General features: G+C 49.1%; 1 protein-coding gene across 14 annotated transcripts in view; it reads left to right on the forward strand.

The window, feature by feature from the left end:
- LOC144804990 (V-type proton ATPase 116 kDa subunit a 4-like) overlaps positions 1 to 22,876 on the forward strand; it is a 6,844,636-nt gene that overhangs the window by 1,515,719 nt on the left and 5,306,041 nt on the right. For 12 of the 14 annotated variants that reach the window (XM_078671938.1, XM_078672103.1, XM_078672267.1 and 9 more), the window contains one exon: positions 19,633 to 19,887. The exons of 1 other annotated variant lie outside the window; for it this stretch is intronic. In XM_078671938.1, the coding sequence (XP_078528064.1) occupies positions 19,633 to 19,887 (255 nt within the window). The remainder of the gene's footprint in view (positions 1 to 19,632; positions 19,888 to 22,876) is intronic. One more of the 14 variants, XM_078672163.1, reaches the window with a different exon arrangement.

Here is a 22,876-nt window from a genome sequence, read left to right on the forward strand (position 1 = left end):
TCTTCTCCTCGCCCTTCATTGGCTCCCAATAAAGCAAAGAGCCCTTTTTAAACTTGGCTGCCTTACTTTCCAGGCTCGGGCTGTCACCGCCCCTGCCTTCATTAATACAGCCATCACCAACTATGTCCCTGCCAGAGATCTGCGTTCCTCCTCTGAATCCCTCTTAGTCATCTCTCGTTTCAGAAAGAAGCGCTCCGGTGGCCAGAAATTCTCAGTACTCGCCCCTCTCTTTTGGAATTCCCTTCCATCCTCCCTCAGATCCCTGTCTTCCTACATAGAATTCCGTAGCCACCTTAAATCTTTTCTGTTTCAACAAGCATTAATCTATAATTCTCCCTTCTCACTCATCTGAAATCCTATAGCGCCAAGAAGCTACCAGCGAACGTGCGCTTTACAAACACCTCAAAATTCAAATTCAAATATCCACAACCATCTCCTATGTCTGGGCACTGCTGGGAGTCATATCCACACCCCCTCCTATGTCTGGGCACTGCTGGAGGTCATATCCACAACCACCTCCTATGTCTGGACACTGCTGGGAGTCATATCCACACCCCCTCCTATGTCTGGGCACTGCTGGGAGTCATATCCAGCCACCCCTCTTATATCTGGGCACTGCTGGGAGTCATATCCACCCACCCCTCCTATGTCTGGCCACTGCTGGGAGTCCTGTGCACCCATCCCTCCTATGTCTGGACACTGCTGGAGGTCATATCCACAACCACCTCCTATGTCTGGACACTGCTGGGAGTCATATCCACACCCCCTCCTATGTCTGGGCACTGCTGGGAGTCATATCCAGCCACCCCTCTTATGTCTGGGCACTGCTGGGAGTCATATCCACCCACCCCTCCTATGTCTGGGCACTGCTGGGAGTCCTGTGCACCCACCCCTCCTATGTCTGGACACTGCTGGGAGTCCTGTGCACCCACCCCTCCTATGTCTGGGCACTGCTGGGAGTCTTATCCACCCACCCCTCAAATGTCACGCACCGTACCCCAACATTAATGGCGTATGTGCAGCTCGTTTTATTATTGCAATGGTGAAATACGCGAGCGTGTGACGCACCGTACCCCAACAATAATTGTGTATGTGCGGCTCGTTTCACTATTGCAATGGTGAAATGCGCGAACTTGTGACGCACCGTACCCCAACATTAATGGCGTATGTGCGGCTCGTAGCACTATTGCAATGGTGATGTACGCGTGTGGCGGACTGTACAGGTACAATTTCGTTGTTGCGGTACATTGTACTCACCGTCTGCGCCATCGTCGATTTCTAGGCACCGCGTCGTAGGCGTACAGGACTGTGGAGGGTGAGGGGAGTCAGGTGGCCGGACCTTTGGAAGCAGACAGCTCTCCCATGCAGACGGCTCGGCTTCTGACTCCCAGGAGGAGGGGAATACACAGCGACAGCATCTTCCATCCCTGAGTCTGCAGGCAAGTTTGGGGGTGACAACCTCCCCAACATACCACCAAAAGAGACAATATTATGGACTGGCCATTGGCCTTCTTTGAGCCTGGACTCATTTATGAACTAATTGTCATTTTGGAGCTGAATAAAGCATTTTATTTTACTTTCTGAACATTGCATTTCAGGTACTTGCTTTAGGGGCTGTCTGCCTAGGAGTTGTTGTCATGTTAATGTTTAGGTATTGTGAAACATGTCTATTTTGTGATGGTAATGAGGTGGACCATGGGGCCTTATTTATGAAGGCCTTGCGCCGCCGGTGCGTCACTTTTTCCCATGTTAAAAGTGACGCACCGGCGGCGCAAGGCCTTCATAAATAAGGCCCATGGTATCTATGTGCCATCCCAATGTTGCAGGAAATTATCTTGATTTGTGTGTGTGCTGTTTGCATACAGACATTGTCCAAAAGAGTGTCCCTTACTCACTGATACATGAGATCTTTACTACAGACAGTTGGTCAATTGTTGTGGTTTCTTTTGTGTAGAGTTCCTTATTTTTTTAGGACATTCCCTTCAGCAATGGCCATGCCTGCTCACAGATGAGTTGTGCTCATTGGTCTGTGTCATCCATGCTACTCACTGTACTTGTGTTTGTAGTATGTAGTAATGCCATCATGGACACCATCTGCCTTCTTCACACTATGCAGATATATATGAACACAGCCTTACCCTCATGTTTCGATTTGTAATGCTTGGGATTGGTGCACACAACTCTCAATGTATTGCTTAGTTTCTGAAGTGTTTCAACCCAGTTCCTTCAATGAAAGAGTACGTGTTTCACCACCTGGACATTCAAGTCCGTGATATACATGACAGTGTTTTTATCCATTTTGCTCTATTTGTTTAGTGGGCTGTTACATGACTATACACTATTGAGTGATGATGGTAGGGTGTGTAGGTTGCCTGCAACCTCCATGGGTGGATCAGCATGTGTGATCTGACATCACACCCACATGTGGTGTGTCACGCAGTGTGTGAAAGGTATGAAACCTACATGGAGTGGGACACTGCTGTAAGTGATATATTGCTATGGCACTATCAGACTGTCACGGGTTGGGCTGTTAACATACACACAAGTAGTTGTTGAATAATGATGATAATGCACCCCCCTTTCACTGAGGACTGCTGGGAGTCCTATCCACCCACCCCTCCTATGTCTGGGCACTGCTGGGGGTCCTATCCAGTCACCCCTCCTATGTCTGGGCACTGCGGGGAGTCATATCCACAACCACCTCCTATGTCTGGGCACTGCTGGGAGTCATATCCAGCCACCCCTCCTATGTCTGGGCACTGCGCGGAGTCATATCCACAACCACCTCCTTTGTCTGGGCACTGCTGGGAGTCATATCCAGCCACCCCTCCTATGTCTCGGCACTGCTGGGAGTCATATCCACACCCCCCTCCTATGTCTGGACACTGCGGGGAGTCATATCCAAAACCACCTCCTATGTCTGGGCACTGCTGGGAGTCATATCCAGCCACCCCTCTTATATCTGGGCACTGCTGGGAGTCATATCCACCCACCCCTCCTATGTCTGGGCACTGCTGGGAGTCCTGTGCACCCACCCCTCCTATGTCTGGACACTGCTGGAGGTCATATCCACAACCACCTCCTATGTCTGGACACTGCTGGGAGTCATATCCACACCCCCTCCTATGTCTGGGTACTGCTGGGAGTCATATCCAGCCACCCCTCTTATGTCTGGGCACTGCTGGGAGTCATATCCACCCACCCCTCCTATGTCTGGGCACTGCTGGGAGTCCTGTGCACCCACCCCTCCTATGTCTGGACACTGCTGGGAGTCCTGTGCACCCACCCCTCCTATGTCTGGGCACTGCTGGGAGTCTTATTCACCCACCCCTCAAATGTCACGCACCGTACCCCAACATTAATGGCGTATGTGCAGCTCGTTTTACTATTGCAATGGTGAAATACGCGAGCGTGTGACGCACCGTACCCCAACAATAATTGTGTATGTGCGGCTCGTTTCACTATTGCAATGGTGAAATGCGCGAACTTGTGACGCACCGTACCCCAACATTAATGGCGTATGTGCGGCTCGTAGCACTATTGCAATGGTGATGTACGCGTGTGGCGGACCGTACAGGTACAATTTCGTTGTTGCGGTACATTGTACTCACCGTCTGCGCCATCGTCGATTTCTAGGCACCGCGTCGTAGGCGTACAGGACTGGGATGATACGGTCGATAGTGTTCATGGCGTAACTGTCGCGTACCGGGGTACGGGTCGCACAGGACTCTACTTTTACTGTAGTTTTCAGCTCCCTTAGCAATAGGGTCGTACGGAGTGTCGCTGGAACAGATCGTACTTGCTGGTCCGGAAAATGCTTCCTGTTTACGTACGGACGGCGCGTACAGGGTGACCCGGATATGTATCGTAGGTATTGTTTGTTCGTACGGTTAGGATCATACTACATTGTACATACAGGGACGTTGTCGGAGTACAGATTGTATGGGAGTGAAGCTCCGTACAGCAATTCGTGTGTTTTTTTTCCAGGATCGGAATCGACCCCTATATGTCTTGCCATGCAGCGCATGCGCTTGCTCTAACGAGACCTAAATAGTACTTACTTTTGAGCATGGATCTTGGTTTTGTTACGTATATAAAAATAAGTAATATTTTTCCCATTTGGTCTTGGATTTATTTTTTGAGTGTGTCTCATTAATTGCCTCCGTGAGTACAACAAATTCTTAGCACTACCCTTTGATATGCCTAACTGCTCGCCCAAACTACCATAAAAGAGAGCGATAGTATTTTCTGCTGTAGCTCAGTAAGCCAAATAGGGACCCACTGGACTCTCTACACAGTTTACTTCTTTTTAGTGCACTATATAGAGAGCTAGCTTCCTACAAGACCGTTAACTGATCAATATAACCATGCAATGGAAATGCAAAATGGTAAAGCATATCATAATGTGTCCATTGAAATAAAAGGATCTTTATCTTCATTAGTACTAGTGATAGTACTGCAATTTCTCTATTCTTTATTTTTATTTTAAGGGAGGAGATGTTGTAGTGTATTTAATTTAGTTCCTTTCTTTGTGTCATGCTTAGGTTATTCATACTGGGGAACAGCGTTTACAACGCAACTTTAACAACGCAGTACCTTTACGACGCAACCATTACAACGCAAGTCATTACAACGACTTGCGCTGGGGGCGCTCTAGGATAGGGAATAGTTTTAATTTACTATCCAACACCTTCCCTACTATCCACGGGGACTGGAGTTGGAATAGTAAATTAAACTATTCACTATCCAGCGCCCCCCAACGCAAGTCGTTGTAACGACTTGCGTTGTAAAAGTTGCGTCGTAAAGGTATGTGTTGTAAAAGCATGCGTTGTAACGATGTACATCAATTCATACTTACCTTACCATGGAATTGTTTGTGCTTGATTACATGATCGATGATCTGGCACCTCGCTCTGGGAGCTCCTATGCTGACTGCTAGACAGTTGCAGTTGGAGGTTGCACGACAAGGACCTCCTGGACGTGGGCTCCTTGTATTTGCTCAAAAAGTGCATCCTTAAATATCGAGAGTTTCCTGGTTTATCCATCTTGACAGGCGGGAAGATGAACGAGGAGGTAATGTATTGCTCTCCAGCCTTATTACGGCACATCTAACACTTATTCTTGCTGCTTTTGTGCCTGAGCTTGTTTGGGCACATGTGTTCAAATCCACTTGCTCAATATTCTTGCAGCTGCTGCACCCTGTGGCACAATAGCACACCGATGATCTCACTACCACCCAATAGACACGACCAGCAACGGGGACGTGGCTTGGCGCGCAATGGCGACGGGCGCAACAGGGTAGAGCTCCGACCCGAGCTCCCCTTCCCTGGGCCGATCCTCCGCCACACTTATCCTGATCCGGCCGGGGCTGCGGGCGGGGCTGGGGATAGCCCTTGCCTACCCACCGCTCGACTTTTGAGCTGATTGCCGCCTTGGAGCCGCTCCGGCGCTGACAGAGGAGCCGCAGCCGCACTGAGCGACACTGAACCGGCAGGGGCGCTTGGGCGAGACCGTGGTCTTCACCGGAACACCGGGCCTGGTGCTGCGGCCTGCACAGCATACTGCCGAGGCGCCCGACGACTACAGGGCTACATCACTGTGGCTGCCTCACGCCACTACAGATCCAACTGCCCTTGTCCCGTGTGGAATTGTAGAGACGTCGGAGTGACGGGAGCTTTCCACGCGCCTGCTTGGGACGATGGGACACCGCGCTGTGGGGCTACCACGGATATGACGATACCCGGAGAGCTGAGCTGCGGCCTGGCATCAGTGGACGGGCATAGATACGCCCAGATACCCTAAGGTGAGGCACGCTGCTCGCTGTGCACATGCGGGACCCATAGTGGGGAGAAGACACCTGCTTGCCCCAATTGTACTGATAGCCCCGGTGAGCGAGGGGCGCCCTGGGCCTCACTGGAGAGCAGGCTCCGGGGACGGACGCTTGCGGGACGTGACGCCAGGGCCTTTGAGGGCGGACCGCCAGGAGGAAACGTGCGCCATTGGCTAACCGGGACGCGGCCATTACTGAGGCCCGCCGCTGCCCCGACGGGAAGACCCTCCAACACTGGTCACCGGTGAGAACCCCCCTCCACCAGTGGTAGTCCTGCATACCCCGCTCCTACTGGCGGCGGCGGCAGAGTGCGGCGGGGGACTGGGATGGCCGGCCACCCCCATATGCCACAGGGACTACATACCCCCAACCAGACACTTGCTCCAGCGTGTACGCCACGGAGGAGGTGGCGGGCGAACTAAATCACTCACCGCGCTACCACGAGGTGAGGCTGACACACCTGCTGTGTGCCCGGCTAACCTGCTGTGCTTCTTGGCCCCTGTCCGGGCGGCTGCCGGCACCAGTCGCTATACCCACAGAACGTTGCTGTAAGGGAGCACTACCGACGCTTACATTGGAGCCACTGCATGCCCTGACTGCCTCCCGGGGTGACGTAGTCCTGGCGCCCTGGCTCCCTGGAGACCGGCACGGAGCACTCCCCACCGGAAATTACCCTCTTGGGTGCAGTGGCAGCTATTGCACACTGCCTTGCCCATGTCTGGGGGTGTGAAAACGCGCACTGGGACCGGAGGAACTTCGACTAAAGGGAAGCTGGTTAAATCGACACCCAAGATGGATGCCGACCAGGTGACGACGAAACTGGATAATGTGCTGGCAATCATGGAACGACTAGAAGAGTCCCTCCAACAAACGCGTACCTCCCTGGAGACCAAAATAGATAGTGTGGCGATAGATTTGAATCTCCTCAAGGCCGACCACAGGAAGCTGGCGGACCGCACCACAACACTAGAGGGAGCAGTGGCGGATCTGGAGCCCCGGGTGAGCCAGACGGACAAACACGTACGAGACCTCCTGAACAGGGTCGAATTTCTGGAAGATCGTGCTGAGGACGCGGAAGGGCGGGCACGAAGAAACAACATTAGACTGGTCGGCATACCAGAGAAATGGGAGGGGACGGACCCCACACGACGAGTGGAAGACTGGCTGAGAGACACACTACCTGATGGCAGACTATCGCCATATTTTGTGGTGGAACGCGCAAACCGCCTGCCCACAAGGCCCCTCCCCCTGGGCTCCAACCCCAGGCCGCTGCTCCTTCGCGTCCTTAACTACAGAGACCGCGAAACGATTCTGCGCGAAACCAGGAAACTCGGGGAGGTCCAGATTGACAACGCTACGATAATGTTTTTCCCCGACTATACTGTCCAGGTACAACGGCAGAGGCACTCCTTCCTGGCTGTAAAACGGAGACTGCGACAGGCGAGTCTCAAATACTCACTCCTCTTCCCCGCCAAATTAAGAGTGGTAGCACAGGACAAGACACACTTCTTCACCAGTCCCGAGGAGGTTGAGGCCTGGCTGGATGGTGGAGTGGACGAGGCACCCCGGCAGACGCGGGGGGCCACCACGATGTCGTGCACACGAGGCCCGAGGCGACGCCGCAGGTGCAAATCGCCCACGCCCCTCCGCACGCAGGAGGCGACAACCCATTCCCCACCCGCGGACCTGGTCATGCAGGAACAGCAAGATGCACTCCGCAGAGTCACGGAGATTAGCGGCTCTCCGACGCCGTCCTCTGCCCTGAACTCTAGCCCACATACGTTTCCAAGCGACGATGAAGCCATCTATGGAATACCAGACTCTCAGCTGTCTACAGATCCACCTGAAGTCACGCCGCAGACGGCGGATCTACTCCATTGAAGAGAACCCCGAGCCCCCTCTATACGGCGCGTGGCCGGTACTGCCATGCCTGTAATCTCCCTGCTTGTCTTGGTGTGAGCGGGGTCCAACGTCAACAGGTATGAGGGCTCCTTGCTCCTTGGGGGACGACAGCGGCAAGACGCAGTGAGTAACATTTCTCAGACTTTATGCATACTTGATATATGGCGCTGCAGCAACTTTCCCCCCTATCAGCATCGCAAGCGCATTGGCTGTTTATGACCCAATCGGGGGCGTGGGCCTCCACACAAACTTTCCCTTCGACCACTGCATTGGACAGACAGTTTTCTGTGGTGTTGGGCGGTGTGGTCCCCGGCTCCGCCTCCTAGCTATGGCCTCTCACCTTCGGCCTGGGATGGGACGACACCCCTCTCGAGGACAGCACTGTTGATTCGCCTATTGGTGCCTAATGCTTAACCCCCCCTAGAAATGCATAGTTTACTTAACTCATTTGAGTGTTTGGACGGCAGCATGTTAGGCCACGAACCTTTTGGCATTTTCTATTGTATTGCCTTTTATTGGTTAATTATGTTTTTATCTCCCCACCCTTTTTGCACCACTTCTTCTTACAATCACAGCTATATTCCGACACGGGACGAGGGGGGGTGCGGGGGGTCTGGGGGGGGCCAAGTGTGGGGGGTTGGGAGTGGATGGTGAGAATGGGAAATTACCTAGACGATAACCATGGCTGAGATACAGATATGATTTTGGAAAAAGGGGGTGGTGATGGACAGAGTTTCTGAATGATGCAGAATACTCTTACCAAGTCAAGAGATCATGGTTTTAATCCATCACCTGTTTTTTAGCTCATTGCACCATCCCAGCTCAGAACCTGGCTATATGCAAATTAGTCTGTTCCTGTCCCAGTGCATGATGGGAACAGGGCAAACCAAACTACCAAGCCAATTCTTATACTGGGAAGGAGACAAGCTTCCGGGGACCGGTTTGGGCATCACAGCCTTCGTCGGCCCGGCTTGCTTGAATCCTGATGGTGCAATGAGCAAGGGACTCACGTCTGAGTATACCCTCCCACACATAGTGTGGATAAAATCGATTTTGGAAAAAGGGGGTGGTGATGGACAGAGTTTCTGAATGATGCAGAATACTCTTACCAAGTCAAGAGATCATGGTTTTAATCCATCACCTGTTTTTTAGCTCATTGCACCATCCCAGCTCAGAACCTGGCTACATGCAAATTAGTCTGTTCCTGTCCCAGTGCATGATGGGAACAGGGCAAACCAAACTACCAAGCCAATTCTTATACTGGGAAGGAGACAAGCTTCCGGGGACCGGTTTCTGGCATCACAGCCTTCGTCGGCCCGGCTTGCTTGAATCCTGATGGTGCAATGAGCAAGGGACTCACGTCTGAGTATACCCTCCCACACATAGTGTGGATAAAATCGATTTTGGAAAAAGGGGGTGGTGATGGACAGAGTTTCTGAATGATGCAGAATACTCTTACCAAGTCAAGAGATCATGGTTTTAATCCATCACCTGTTTTTTAGCTCATTGCACCATCCCAGCTCAGAACCTGGCTATATGCAAATTAGTCTGTTCCTGTCCCAGTGCATGATGGGAACAGGGCAAACCAAACTACCAAGCCAATTCTTATACTGGGAAGGAGACAAGCTTCCGGGGACCGGTTTCTGGCATCACAGCCTTCGTCGGCCCGGCTTGCTTGAATCCTGATGGTGCAATGAGCAAGGGACTCACGTCTGAGTATACCCTCCCACACATAGTGTGGATAAAATCGATTTTGGAAAAAGGGGGTGGTGATGGACAGAGTTTCTGAATGATGCAGAATACTCTTACCAAGTCAAGAGATCATGGTTTTAATCCATCACCTGTTTTTTAGCTCATTGCACCATCCCAGTGGAGAAGTGTGGCTCAATGGTTAGAGCGGCAGACCCTGATGCAGAGGTCTGGCCCGGGACCAGGGTTCAATTCCCGCCTCGGCGGGTCTTGAGCTTCAATGTCCTCGGACCTGATAATTCTCGCCTCGGTGCCTAATCCAATCATGGGTCCCACTCTGCAACTCTGGGCAATAGCTTGCTTAATCTCCACAACGGCCCCCACAACGCTAAGGATGCCTGACCTCCACCTTGGGGGTGCCCAGGAGTGGACACCTCACAGGGAAAGCCAGGATGGGTTCCACAGCGGTATTCGTACAAGCGCCTCGAGACCCTTGCGGGTGAGTAGTGCGCTATACAAGTATCAATTTACATTACATTACATTTACATTACATTACAGCTCAGAACCTGGCTATATGCAAATTAGTCTGTTCCTGTCCCAGTGCATGATGGGAACAGGGCAAACCAAACTACCAAGCCAATTCTTATACTGGGAAGGAGACAAGCTTCCGGGGACCGGTTTCTGGCATCACAGCCTTCGTCGGCCCGGCTTGCTTGAATCCTGATGGTGCAATGAGCAAGGGACTCACGTCTGAGTATACCCTCCCACACATAGTGTGGATAAAATCGATTTTGGAAAAAGGGGGTGGTGATGGACAGAGTTTCTGAATGATGCAGAATACTCTTACCAAGTCAAGAGATCATGGTTTTAATCCATCACCTGTTTTTTAGCTCATTGCACCATCCCAGCTCAGAACCTGGCTATATGCAAATTAGTCTGTTCCTGTCCCAGTGCATGATGGGAACAGGGCAAACCAAACTACCAAGCCAATTCTTATACTGGGAAGGAGACAAGCTTCCGGGGACCGGTTTCTGGCATCACAGCCTTCGTCGGCCCGGCTTGCTTGAATCCTGATGGTGCAATGAGCAAGGGACTCACGTCTGAGTATACCCTCCCACACATAGTGTGGATATAATCGATTTTGGAAAAAGGGGGTGGTGATGGACAGAGTTTCTGAATGATGCAGAATACTCTTACCAAGTCAAGAGATCATGGTTTTAATCCATCACCTGTTTTTTAGCTCATTGCACCATCCCAGCTCAGAACCTGGCTATATGCAAATTAGTCTGTTCCTGTCCCAGTGCATGATGGGAACAGGGCAAACCAAACTACCAAGCCAATTCTTATACTGTGAAGGAGACAAGCTTCCGGGGACCGGTTTCTGGCATCACAGCCTTCGTCGGCCCGGCTTGCTTGAATCCTGATGGTGCAATGAGCAAGGGACTCACGTCTGAGTATACCCTCCCACACATAGTGTGGATAAAATCGATTTTGGAAAAAGGGGGTGGTGATGGACAGAGTTTCTGAATGAGGCAGAATACTCTTACCAAGTCAAGAGATCATGGTTTTAATCCATCACCTGTTTTTTAGCTCATTGCACCATCCCAGCTCAGAACCTGGCTATATGCAAATTAGTCTGTTCCTGTCCCAGTGCATGATGGGAACAGGGCAAACCAAACTACCAAGCCAATTCTTATACTGTGAAGGAGACAAGCTTCCGGGGACCGGTTTCTGGCATCACAGCCTTCGTCGGCCCGGCTTGCTTGAATCCTGATGGTGCAATGAGCAAGGGACTCACGTCTGAGTATACCCTCCCACACATAGTGTGGATAAAATCGATTTTGGAAAAAGGGGGTGGTGATGGACAGAGTTTCTGAATGAGGCCGAATACTCTTACCAAGTCAAGAGATCATGGTTTTAATCCATCACCTGTTTTTTAGCTCATTGCACCATCCCAGCTCAGAACCTGGCTATATGCAAATTAGTCTGTTCCTGTCCCAGTGCATGATGGGAACAGGGCAAACCAAACTACCAAGCCAATTCTTATACTGGGAAGGAGACAAGCTTCCGGGGACCGGTTTCTGGCATCACAGCCTTTGTCGGCCCGGCTTGCTTGAATCCTGATGGTGCAATGAGCAAGGGACTCACGTCTGAGTATACCCTCCCACACATAGTGTGGATAAAATCGATTTTGGAAAAAGGGGGTGGTGATGGACAGAGTTTCTGAATGATGCAGAATACTCTTACCAAGTCAAGAGATCATGGTTTTAATCCATCACCTGTTTTTTAGCTCATTGCACCATCCCAGCTCATAACCTGGCTATATGCAAATTAGTCTGTTCCTGTCCCAGTGCATGATGGGAACAGGGCAAACCAAACTACCAAGCCAATTCTTGTACTGGGAAGGAGACAAGCTTCCGGGGAGATTAAAATATGTACCTGGAATGTCAGGGGCATGCACACACCGTCACGCAGGTATCAGATCTACTCTTATTTAAAATGACATAAGATACATATTGCACTTTTGCAAGAGACACATTTGAACACAACGGAAGTGCGTGCACTACACCGCAGGTGGAGTGGGCAACTATACGCCACTGAAAATTCCTCATTCGCACGTGGGACGCTGCTGTGGATCCGACCTGGGACTCCTTGGGCTGTCTCGAACACCCATATATACCCTGATGGCAGGTACGTGGTGGTCCCGGGCAGGCTAGATGGGCAGCCGGTGGTGCTGGCCTCTTTGTACTCCTCGAACACTGAACAGGGGGGGTTCTTTACCCGACTTTCGATGACATTGGCAGCGTGGCATGGCGTCCCATGGATCCTAGGGAGAGACTATTATCGTATCTTAGCTTCGGCGTTGGACCGCTCCTCCCCACCTCAAGCCGGCACACCAGCACATGGCGCCATGAAAGCACTGATTGGCTGGGCCGCACAATGGGACCTACATGATGCATGGCGGATGCGCAATCCCACAACACGAATATATTCATATTATTCGGGGGCGCACAATCTACATGTACGGCTAGACAGATACATGGTGTCCGCTGAACTCCTCCCCCTTATCACTGACACACGGTACATGGGCCGCACACATTCAGATCATAATCCACATGTCCTGGCCATAGCATGGGAGCGCCCGCACCCACCCATCCCTACCTGGAGACTGCAACCGGCCCTCTTGCTAGACGGGACCTTCCGTAACTCCCTTCTCACGCAAACAGTGCAGTATTTTGAGGACAACTCAGGCACGGTATCCTTCCCTCAAGTTGAATGGGACGCCTTTAAAGTTGTGATCAGGGGGCATTGCCTGGGCACTCAGGGGCACATGCAAAGACAACTAGAGGGAGACTTATCGCGAGTGGAAACCGACCTACTCTGCCGAGAACAAGACGCGGTAGGTGGCACTGACGGCCCCCTGACGGAAGCACGGGCGGAACATGCACGACTTTTGGAACGCCTTAGAAACCTTAATTATGCTGCACATTCAGCGCACACACACCATCTCAGTGACAAGCCTGGCAAACTGCTAGCCTGGCTAATCAGGCAGGAAGATCGCGCGGCACCGGTGACGGTGATAAACACGGATGGGGGTGGGTTGATCTACACGCAGCGCCAAATACATGAAGCCTTCACAGCCCACTACAGAGCCTTATATCGCTCCCGACTTCGCGTCCCCCACCCTGACATCGTGGAGTATCTCTCCACCTTACAAATGCCACGTCTGACTGCTGCACAACAAGAAGACCTCGGAACGTCTCTTACATCTGAGGAGCTCCGCACGGCCATTTTCAATCTATCCAATGGCAAATCCCCTGGCCTGGACGGGCTGCCAGCCAAATTTTATAAGGCCGGATCAGATATCCTTATTCCTGAGCTGTTGAAAATGTATAGTGCGGCCGCAGAAGATTTCTCCCTTCCTCACACGCTAAGCGAGGCCAATCTTATTTCCCTTCTTAAACCTGGCAGAGATGACACGCGCATGGGCTCTTATCGCCCCTTGGCCCTCCTGAACACGGATTATAAAATACTCGCATCTACCCTTGCCCAACGGCTAGCCCCTCTGGTTCCGACACTGGTACACCACGACCAAAATGGCTTTGTTCCAAAACGCCACACCTCTCATAATATCCGCAGACTGTTTCGAATACAAGAGTATGCCACTCGGCAATGGCCAAGGTCGGGGTGCCTAGTACTGGACCTCGAAAAGGCGTTCGATTCCGTAGAATGGCCATATCTAACAGCAGTAATGGAGAAATACGACCTGGGGGATGGTTACACGGACATGGTCAGCTCACTATATCGCAGATCCACCGTCCGAGTGCGCATAGGCAGTTTACTTTCTGACACTGTCCAAGTGCGGAGGGGTACCAGACAGGGTTGCCCCCTGTCACCCCTGCTTTTTTCCCTGGCTATGGAACCTCTGGCCACAATACTGCGGTCACAGGGGGTAGAGTGGGGTATCCCGATGGCAGATGGTGTTCACATAGTTTCGCTTTATGCGGACGACCTGCTCCTATATGTTAGAGATCTTACCAAAACCCTGAGATCTCTCACTGACATATTCCGGACCTTCGAGGACATGTCAGTGTTACGAGTCAACTGGTCCAAATCGGGAGCCTACCCCTTTAGCCCGGATACGCTCGAGTGCGATGTCTGACTAGGCGGTGAGAGACTTCAATGGTACCCCACTACGTTCAGGTATTTGGGAATCTACATATATAGGAATCCACCAGATATACTGGACGGGAATCTGATGCGAGCGATCGCTTCGGTACGCACGCAAATAACCTTCTGGAAAACCCTGCCTTTGAATGTGCCAAGCCGAGTGGCGTTGACGAAAATGATAGTTCTGCCACGGCTATTATATTATTTTGTGAATATCCCGACTTACGTCCCATCCAAAGTGTTTCGTGACCTGGAGGTTCTGCTTCGTGGCCTTATCTGGAACGCTGGCTGGCCCCGTGTGGCACTGTCAAAGTTGTATATCTCTACTGAAAGTGGAGGCCTTGCAGTCCCCAACCTGGAGCTGTACTACCTGGCAGCGCAGCTGCAGTGGGTGTCGGGATGGCTATGCGGCAAAAACTTGGGGGATACGGCCATGGACACTATTACCTGGACCCACACACAGGCGTGCACACTGTTGCACCCCATGACCAGGACCCTCCGCCCTTCACAACTGCACCTAGCGATGGCGCACAAGTGTTTTCTGCGTTGCCTGCGACTCACCCGAATGACGCCGCCATATGCCCCGACGCTGCCCCTGCTGGGCACTCCCAGGGAAGGGGGGGTGATGACAGAAGCCGCACTGGAGAGTTGGACACAAGCGGGTGTCGAGACGCTGGGAGACCTTTATGCGGATGGTGCCCTGCTTACTTTTGCAGACCTCACCTCAAACACAGGCCTACCGGCGGGCAATTCCTCCTACATGCGTCCATAATACACACACTGTCAGCAGCCTGGGGCGACATGTCGGAAGAGCCGCCAATGCACCACCTCATGCAATACCTGCATGTCATGGGCAATGGCACCCATATAGTGCACTGGCTAGCACAGGCCCTCCTGACACACACACAACGCTCCACTCTGCAACTCAGAGACAAATGGGCAACAGATAGTGGAAGGGACTGGACGGACAAGGAATGGGCAATGGTGCTGCTTGGTCCAACTAACATCCCACGCAACCCCCGTTTCAAAGTCATACAATTTTACATCTTGCACCGCGCTTATCTATCGCCTGATAAGATAAACAGATACTTCTCAGTCACCGACACTGCCTGCCAGAGATGCTCACTGGTTGGAGCGGACCTCTTACATATGCTTTGGCTATGCCCCAACGTCCAGTCGTACTGGGCCGCGATCACAACGCTACTGACACAATGCACTGCAGAACAAATACCGCACACGTGGGAGGCCTGCATCCTGGGGCTCTATAAAAGGACAAAACTAAACAAAGTACCGACTCGCTTTTGGGACCTGGGACTTATTACGGCCAAGCGCCTGCTCACCAAACGCTGGAAGAACAGTGAACCCCCACATATTCGACACTGGTGCACCTCCTTCGCCAATTGGGCGCAGGCGGAAAGCACATTCCTACACCGAGAAGAAACGGCGGGGCTCAGGAAGTTTCCCATTGCGCAGCTCTGGGATGACATCCTAAAATCCTTCCAGCAAGCGAGTTTGGGACAGGGAATTACTTGAGACAAGGCCCTCATCCAGACCAACCCGTGGACATGACAGCAGTGATCCCATGTACCCACTGTTTCCTTCCCCGCCTGCGATGCGGCACGTGTTACAATCTGAACAGCTGTACTGCGGTCATGACGCTTAGACGCAAATCATGCCACATTGAATGTCCCCCACGCCCATGGTTACCAGCGATTTTATGAGCACCTGGCGCAATCACGCTATCTCTCCCCTCTCCCATACCCTGCGCAACAGGGACCCCACCCCACACTCTGCTCGTGGTTGGCGTGGTTGCCGCAACCTGATAACACTGCCCTTGCGCTCTTGCGCTGGCCCGCCCCACGCCCACTTCGCGCTCTCACCTCACTCCCACACTATTGGACCCTATCCTCCGCTGCAGCTCTTCCACCCTACCCATACGCATACGAATGCCTCAGCCCTTGTTAGTCTTTTTCCTCCCACTTACCCCTGATGTATTTCACGTTTTTGTTTACACGCTGGTTATGTTTGAAAACCAGGACACTTTCACTGTTGATGAGACACTACAAAATTTGCATATATGATATAGGTAATCGCGCATTCGTTGGCACTCACTGTCTCCTTTGCGCCAGCATTGCGTGCGATACATTACACATGGCCTGCAGGGAACGACCGGGGAGCATGTTGTCCTGGGGCACGCAGACAGTCCTACATCGCAACTATTCCTCCTGACCTCCCTAGCAATATCGCCAGAATAGGATGGTGACGTACATGTCGAGACAATAGGCACACCAACTGCGGCCATAATGGTCTCTTTCTGGCTAACACCACTGCAATCAACCACTCCTTTATCTTGGTGCAATACATTGTTGACCTAAGTATTCGCTACAACACTGTGTACCATGCGAATAATCAATGGTTTTCATCAGGGCCGTTTCTAGGATTTTGGGGCCCCGGGCAAAGGGCAATGTGCGAGGCCCGTCTAATTTACATAAGTGACACCTTCCGGGCTCCGGAAGCTGCTTTGTGCAGACTCCTCCTGGGCCACAGCTCCCCTCTCTGCTACCTACAAGCACCTATTTCACAGTTCATATTGAGCTGAAGGTGTGAGAATAGATTGGGGGCTGAGAGTTAAAACTGTGCAGACGGTGAAGTGCTGACAATGGGTGATCCCCAGTGTCTCAATGGGCAGCCAGGCAGGAGGCCTAATTGCAGGACAAAATGTGTCTCCTTGCAACTGGCACAAGATGAACTTTCCCCATCCTCTCGGCCTCCCCACACCATCCCTTAGAGGCCCAGGGAGAGGCTCCCTCCTGTAAGCCAACAGACACCGTTCCTTAATGGGATCGGCAGGGCCACAAGAGGTTTGGGGTGTGTTGCACTGGTGCGGGGCCCCATGCTGGTGGGCTGAGTGCAAGGCCCTGGGCAGCTGCCCATAGTGCCCATGCCTAGCGCCGGCCCTGGTTTTCATATTTTCAGTTCCCCTGTTTTTGTTGACATGAGTGCTGACCATGACTGCCTACGATCACAATCACGAACTGCCGATAGCATATATTTGATACCAAGCTCTACCAACAACAAACATAAAAACTGTAGATCTATCTGTTCTCCAATATGCACGATGTATGACATGTATACCTTCACTTTCTCACGCCGCCGGACCCCAGGGTTGTCGGCTGAACGGCTGTGTTACCTCAATGACGTTGACCAAACGCTATAATTTACGGGGCCGGCCCACAGAGGTTGTAGGCCATTTGCTGTGTCATTTCAAACCTGCTACAATAAAGGTCTTTAAAAATAAAAAAAAAATAAAAAAAAATAGACAGGACCAGCAACATGAGAGTCACTTTCGTTGAACACCAGTAGGCAAGTGCGCACATCCTGACAGAGCAAGACATTGCAGAACACTGAACCGAACAATTGGACTTACTTGTTCAGAGTAGACACAGCATGATGCGAGTGAGAATGACAAGATGTGACAGGTCATGGCTGGAGGATGATATACATAATATCAGGTAAAGAAGTTGTTTGAGCGAATTCTCTTGGAATGTGATGACAGGCACAGAAGATGAAATGATACTACTTCGCAGAGTGATTGAGAGTCATGTATAGTTATTGAAGTTATTATCTTTTGAAGTATTTTAGTTCCCCTTTTTAAAAAGGGTGATCGATTAGCCCCCCAAAACTATCGTCAAATAGCTCTGTTAGATTCTATCGGTAAGGTCTTCGCTAGATGTCTTTTAAAACAAATTAATGATTGGGTAGTCCAGGCAAAAGTTCTTCCCTTAGAACAAACTGGATTCCGAAGAAATCATGGTACCCTGGACAATTTAACTGCCCTCCAAGTGATAACGGATAAATACGTCAAGGTCAGAGGTGGGGGAGTCTATGCTGCCTTCATAGACTTCTCCACGGCCTTTGACAAAGTTGACCGCCTACTACTATGGAGGAAATTATCTGTCCTGGGTATGCCAGTCAAGTTACTAAATCTAGTTCGGGAACTCCACCCTGAGACCTAGTGTAGAGTATTGTTGGGGGGGGGAGAGAGGCCTTTCCCAAATAATTCCTACAGCCAATGGTCTTAAACAGGGCTGTTTATTGGCTCCACTACTATTTTCCCTTTATGTTTGTGATCTTCCACAGATCCTTTCCCTGAGTGAAGGAATTGCCCCCTCTTTAGGAGATAAACAGGTAGCATGTTTAATGTATGCAGATGACATACTCCTCCTTGACCTTACACCTAAGGGTCTTAATAGTCGCCTGCATACTTTGCACTTATTTTCTAAAAATCATCATTTGAAAATTAATATGTCAAAAAGTAAAGTATTATGCTTCACGGGGAAGAAAAAACCCAAACTGTGTAATTATTGTTGGCTCTTAGGGAATGAGAAATTGGAGGTTGTAAAAACCTATGTTTTTTTGGAAAAATAGTTTGTGGCAATTTGAGTGACAAGGCACACATAGACGGTAACACCAGGAAAGCCATGTCCCAGGGAAAGGGATTGAGCGCTCTTTATAAAGCCACCGGTAGAAGACATTTTGCCATTCTTCTGGAGGCTTTCCGAGCAAAAATTCCCGCCTCCCTGCTCTATGGTACTGAACTAATAGATTTAAGACAATGGGGTTTTTTGGATATCATTGAGGGTAGACTCTTGCGTAGTTTATTGTCAGTCAATAATGCATGTACAGTAGAAACCCTTAGACTTGAATTAGGCTTACGAAGCAGTTGGCTTCAAGCCCTGGCAGGAGTAATACGTTGGGTTTTTCATCTAGCCAAGGGCAACCCTGATACATTAAGATGCCTAATCAAAAAAGAATTATTGGGTCCTATGAATGAATATTCTTTACTTATAAAGAATTTTAGAAGGGCAGTCACGTTAGTAGAACTAGAGGAATCATCGCTCTTTCTATTATCCCTGCATCAGCTAAAGCTATTTCTAAAACGGGCTACATGGGAGCTAAGTTTTAAGAGGGATAGAGATGTTGTTTGTATAAAAAAAGGTGTCACCGAGGTTGTTAATTCTTATTTATTTAAAAAGATACAACCCTATGCATCTTGGTCCCTCCCTCACGGTTTACGCCGATTTTGGTTTCTTCTGAGATACGACCTCCTCCCTTTAAAAAAACTATTAGCTAGATGGCATGGTTGTTCTGATAAATGCAACCTATGTAGTGTTGACTCCTCAACGCAGGATATTCCCCATATCCTTTTTATATGCCCTGCTTTAAGGGCCCATCGTCGAAAGTGGTTGAGACCAATATGCCTAAAGTTATGCATCTCTTCCTCAAAATCTCTACTGGACGCTATGCGCAATCCGCCCAATGAAATGTTCTGCTACAGAATTTTTAATTTTTTTAAATGCTTTTTGGATTTATATTAATTGTTATGATTGTATGTAACTTTTGCTAAAAAATCTTTTATGTTTCGTATTCTTGTAAATATGTGGATCTCTGCTGAGTTCCAAATCATATACAAATAAATTGAATTGAAATTATTATCTTTTGAAAGTATATTATTAATTAACACTATTAAAATTTTCAGGGTCCATGTACTACCCTGAAATTGAATAATTTCTACTTTCAGGTTTTGGCCCAGACGGAAACAGCTTTTAATCTTGTTCTGAGCCAAGCAGCTGAACACCTTCGCACCTGGTGTATTAAGGTGAAGAAGATGAAATCTGTTTACCATATTCTGAACGGCTGTAACCGTGACGTTGCCCAGGGCTTTTCTTTCGCTGAGTTCTGGACCCCAGAGGCTGACCTCACTTCTGTGAAGCTTACTCTCCATGATACCAAGGTACGCATGCTATAGATATATAAGTATTGGACAACAGTGATTCCTGCATATAGGCAGAATGAATGCTGTCTAGGGGCAGACATCAGGCATAATGTACAGCACAAAGTATTTCTGGCTGACAAAGTAGTTCACCAAAAGGATTAACGGGTGCAAAATGGACTGAAGCCAGGGCATTTTCCATCTAGGAACAGTTGCTAGATTTTTATACAGGTGTTTTCTAAGGTAGAAGATTCTTAAACTTTTCCTGTCGAGGTATCATTCGTCCTCCATCACCATGCCTAGAGTTTAGGACAGATGGTTAGATCTAAAGAAATGTGATCGTGACATGAGTGTTTTGTGCCTTTCTGTCTCACACTCCTGAGGCTTATGTCAAAAGATGGCATGCATTAGGCTGAGGTATAGAGAGAATGTCTTTACCTCAGTGGCATTAAAAGGGAAAACGTCAGTCAAGTCTAGAGTACTAGTCAAGTTTATTTAATCCAGCATAGTCCCCCGGGTAACATCAGTCAATGGACTACACACTGTTCTCAGATCTCAATGACAATAGGATTAAGTCCTTGGGCTCAATGTAGACAAAATGTTATGTGTCAAGGTCCTGACAATCATCCAGGTTGTCGTTTCTTTGTTACAGCTTCAAGATCACATTCCCCTCCATTGTAGAGCTGCCAGGAAGGGTCTGCTAAAGAAACGATGAAGGTTTATTTTTTTCTGATTCAGAGGATCTTCATTGATAGTCATAGGTGTTAGAATAGTTCTTTGCTGAATGCAAGGACCCCAGAAAAATTCTTATCAATACATCCATGTAACTATCTAACAGTAAAAAGAGTGAAGAATATCGTCTGTCCATATGTCCCATGAAATCCCACCAAAAGCAAGATTTTGTGAATTTTAAGTTGTTTGTAATCCCAAAAACCCCTTCTCATTTCTACTCTATAGCACCTATGACACAACCTACAAGTGTAACTAGTAAGGAAAACTGAAGCCCATTTAAGGCTGTGGGAGCCTCCACTACCTATATGTATATGTGAGTTGCGTCACAGTTTTTTTCACAAACTGTTTTCCAGAAAAGTTTTTGTCAGAACTTATTTTTCTGCTTTCATTCAACATCATTTATATGTGGCTAGAAGTGTTTTAAATCTTTTTTTACAGGTGTTGTGCTCTAAGAATGCCTCCTTTTTAGGTCGCTAATAATAACAGGGGGTACCCAATCAACCAATCAACCGAAAGGCATCTGGGTGAATATAAACTAACAAAATACAGGTGATGCCAAAGGTATTCAAATTGAAACGTAGTTATTTGAGGAAACAGATACCATCAATTATCTATCTCCAACATACACATTTATACTGACTCAATCAACTGTCCCATTTCTATGTTCATCTTATGGCTAATTTTCTAAAGAAAAAATAAAAACCAAACACATAAATGATATGCAGTCTTCATGTAATAATTTTTAAAGAATCGTTTTAAGATCTTCAGTATTTCGATCATACACATCAAAAAAATCACACAATATATATTCTTGTGTCGAATAATTTTCAACAGGACATACAAGAAAAATAACAAATAAAGTTAAACAATCGTTGACCCTTGCTCCATGGGTTATGTCTGAAGCCCAAAGATTTGCAACACAAGGAAATTTGGTAATGTCTTTTGTAACCTTAATTCCTTTTTCGAACACCAAAAATATATGTAGGAGTCAGTGAAGCACAACTAAATGTTTTTGTGGCTCCTCAAGTCAATCCAACTCCTAGGGAATGTATCCCATATTGCTTCTAAATCAAACAAAAGGTGTCGAAATCAATGGTAAACTGTCGACGCGTTTCGGCCTGTCAAGCAGTTTCAGGCCTCATCAGGACAATGGGCAAACAAAACACGCAGTATTTTACCAAACTTAAAGAAAAGCCACAACCATGGACTTCCTTCGTTTTTTAACTTGCTGAAAGATTCTAAGAAAGAAATATAATAAAACGTCCTTTTGTCAAGCTTGTCAAGAAGCGCATGCCCAATAGGACCACATTTGGCACTTCCACTTACTTCGTATAAAATTGCCCAGTAGATAATGTTAGATGCCGCGTTTTCAAAAACTCCCTGCGTGCCAAATGCGTGAGCACCTTCTCAGTACGGTGCCTCCGCGTGGGGTCGCATTAGGTTACACTTCCCCTCGCCGTAATCACTTGCAAAAGCTTTCATTCGCGTAATCTTTTAACGGCTGCTGTCTCAATCCGCCATTGGTACAGACAGTTGTTTTCTGGTACTGCGTGTTTTGTTTGCCCTGTCTGCGTGATACTTGGCAGGGCTGCACACCAGCCCTGAAGGCACAGCTCACCGTATGCTTTCATCTGCACCCCGATACATGCACGTCGTATTCACTGCCGCCATCCAAGCCAACGCCATCTGGCTGCAAAGGCGCATTTACGTGTGTGCGTCCGTGTGTGCCCTTGTGTATAGTCCTCTGGGTCGATACACAAACGCGGAATGAAAGCACACAGCCACGCTTCTTTCTCGTTTTAGCGGCCCAGAAGCTCAGCAGCTGAAAGCAGTGCTCATAGGCGGCTCTTGGCACGGTTCATTCGTGTTTATATTTGATGTGTGGAGACGTGAAAGCCATAAAGCTCCGAACACATGTGCATTGACTCAGCTGTAAACGCTTGTCTGTTTGCGGAAACGGTTCGGATGCTCAGTTGAAACAGATTTGAAATCAGCCGCCGATGGCAGGTGTAAAATCGTGTCGACAGCTAAGCCAGGCACATTCACACCCCCTCAAATCAACGCCATGCTCGAATTAGGGAGACAGGTCGAAATGTATACAATGCCATTTATTTATCTGTTTTCAAAACCAACACATACATAAAACTTTTGTCATTTACAATGCCAATAGCTCTAACTTTTGCAAAGGCGAGACCGTTGCATTGTAAATGCTTGCTTACATTTTGCAGAGCAGTTGTGCTGGCGCGCAATATAACTTAAAGTCCAAAAAAAAGCGATA

The sequence above is a fragment of the Lissotriton helveticus genome, chromosome 1_1 (assembly GCF_964261635.1).
Source record: "Lissotriton helveticus chromosome 1_1, aLisHel1.1, whole genome shotgun sequence".
NCBI lineage: Eukaryota > Metazoa > Chordata > Amphibia > Caudata > Salamandridae > Lissotriton > Lissotriton helveticus.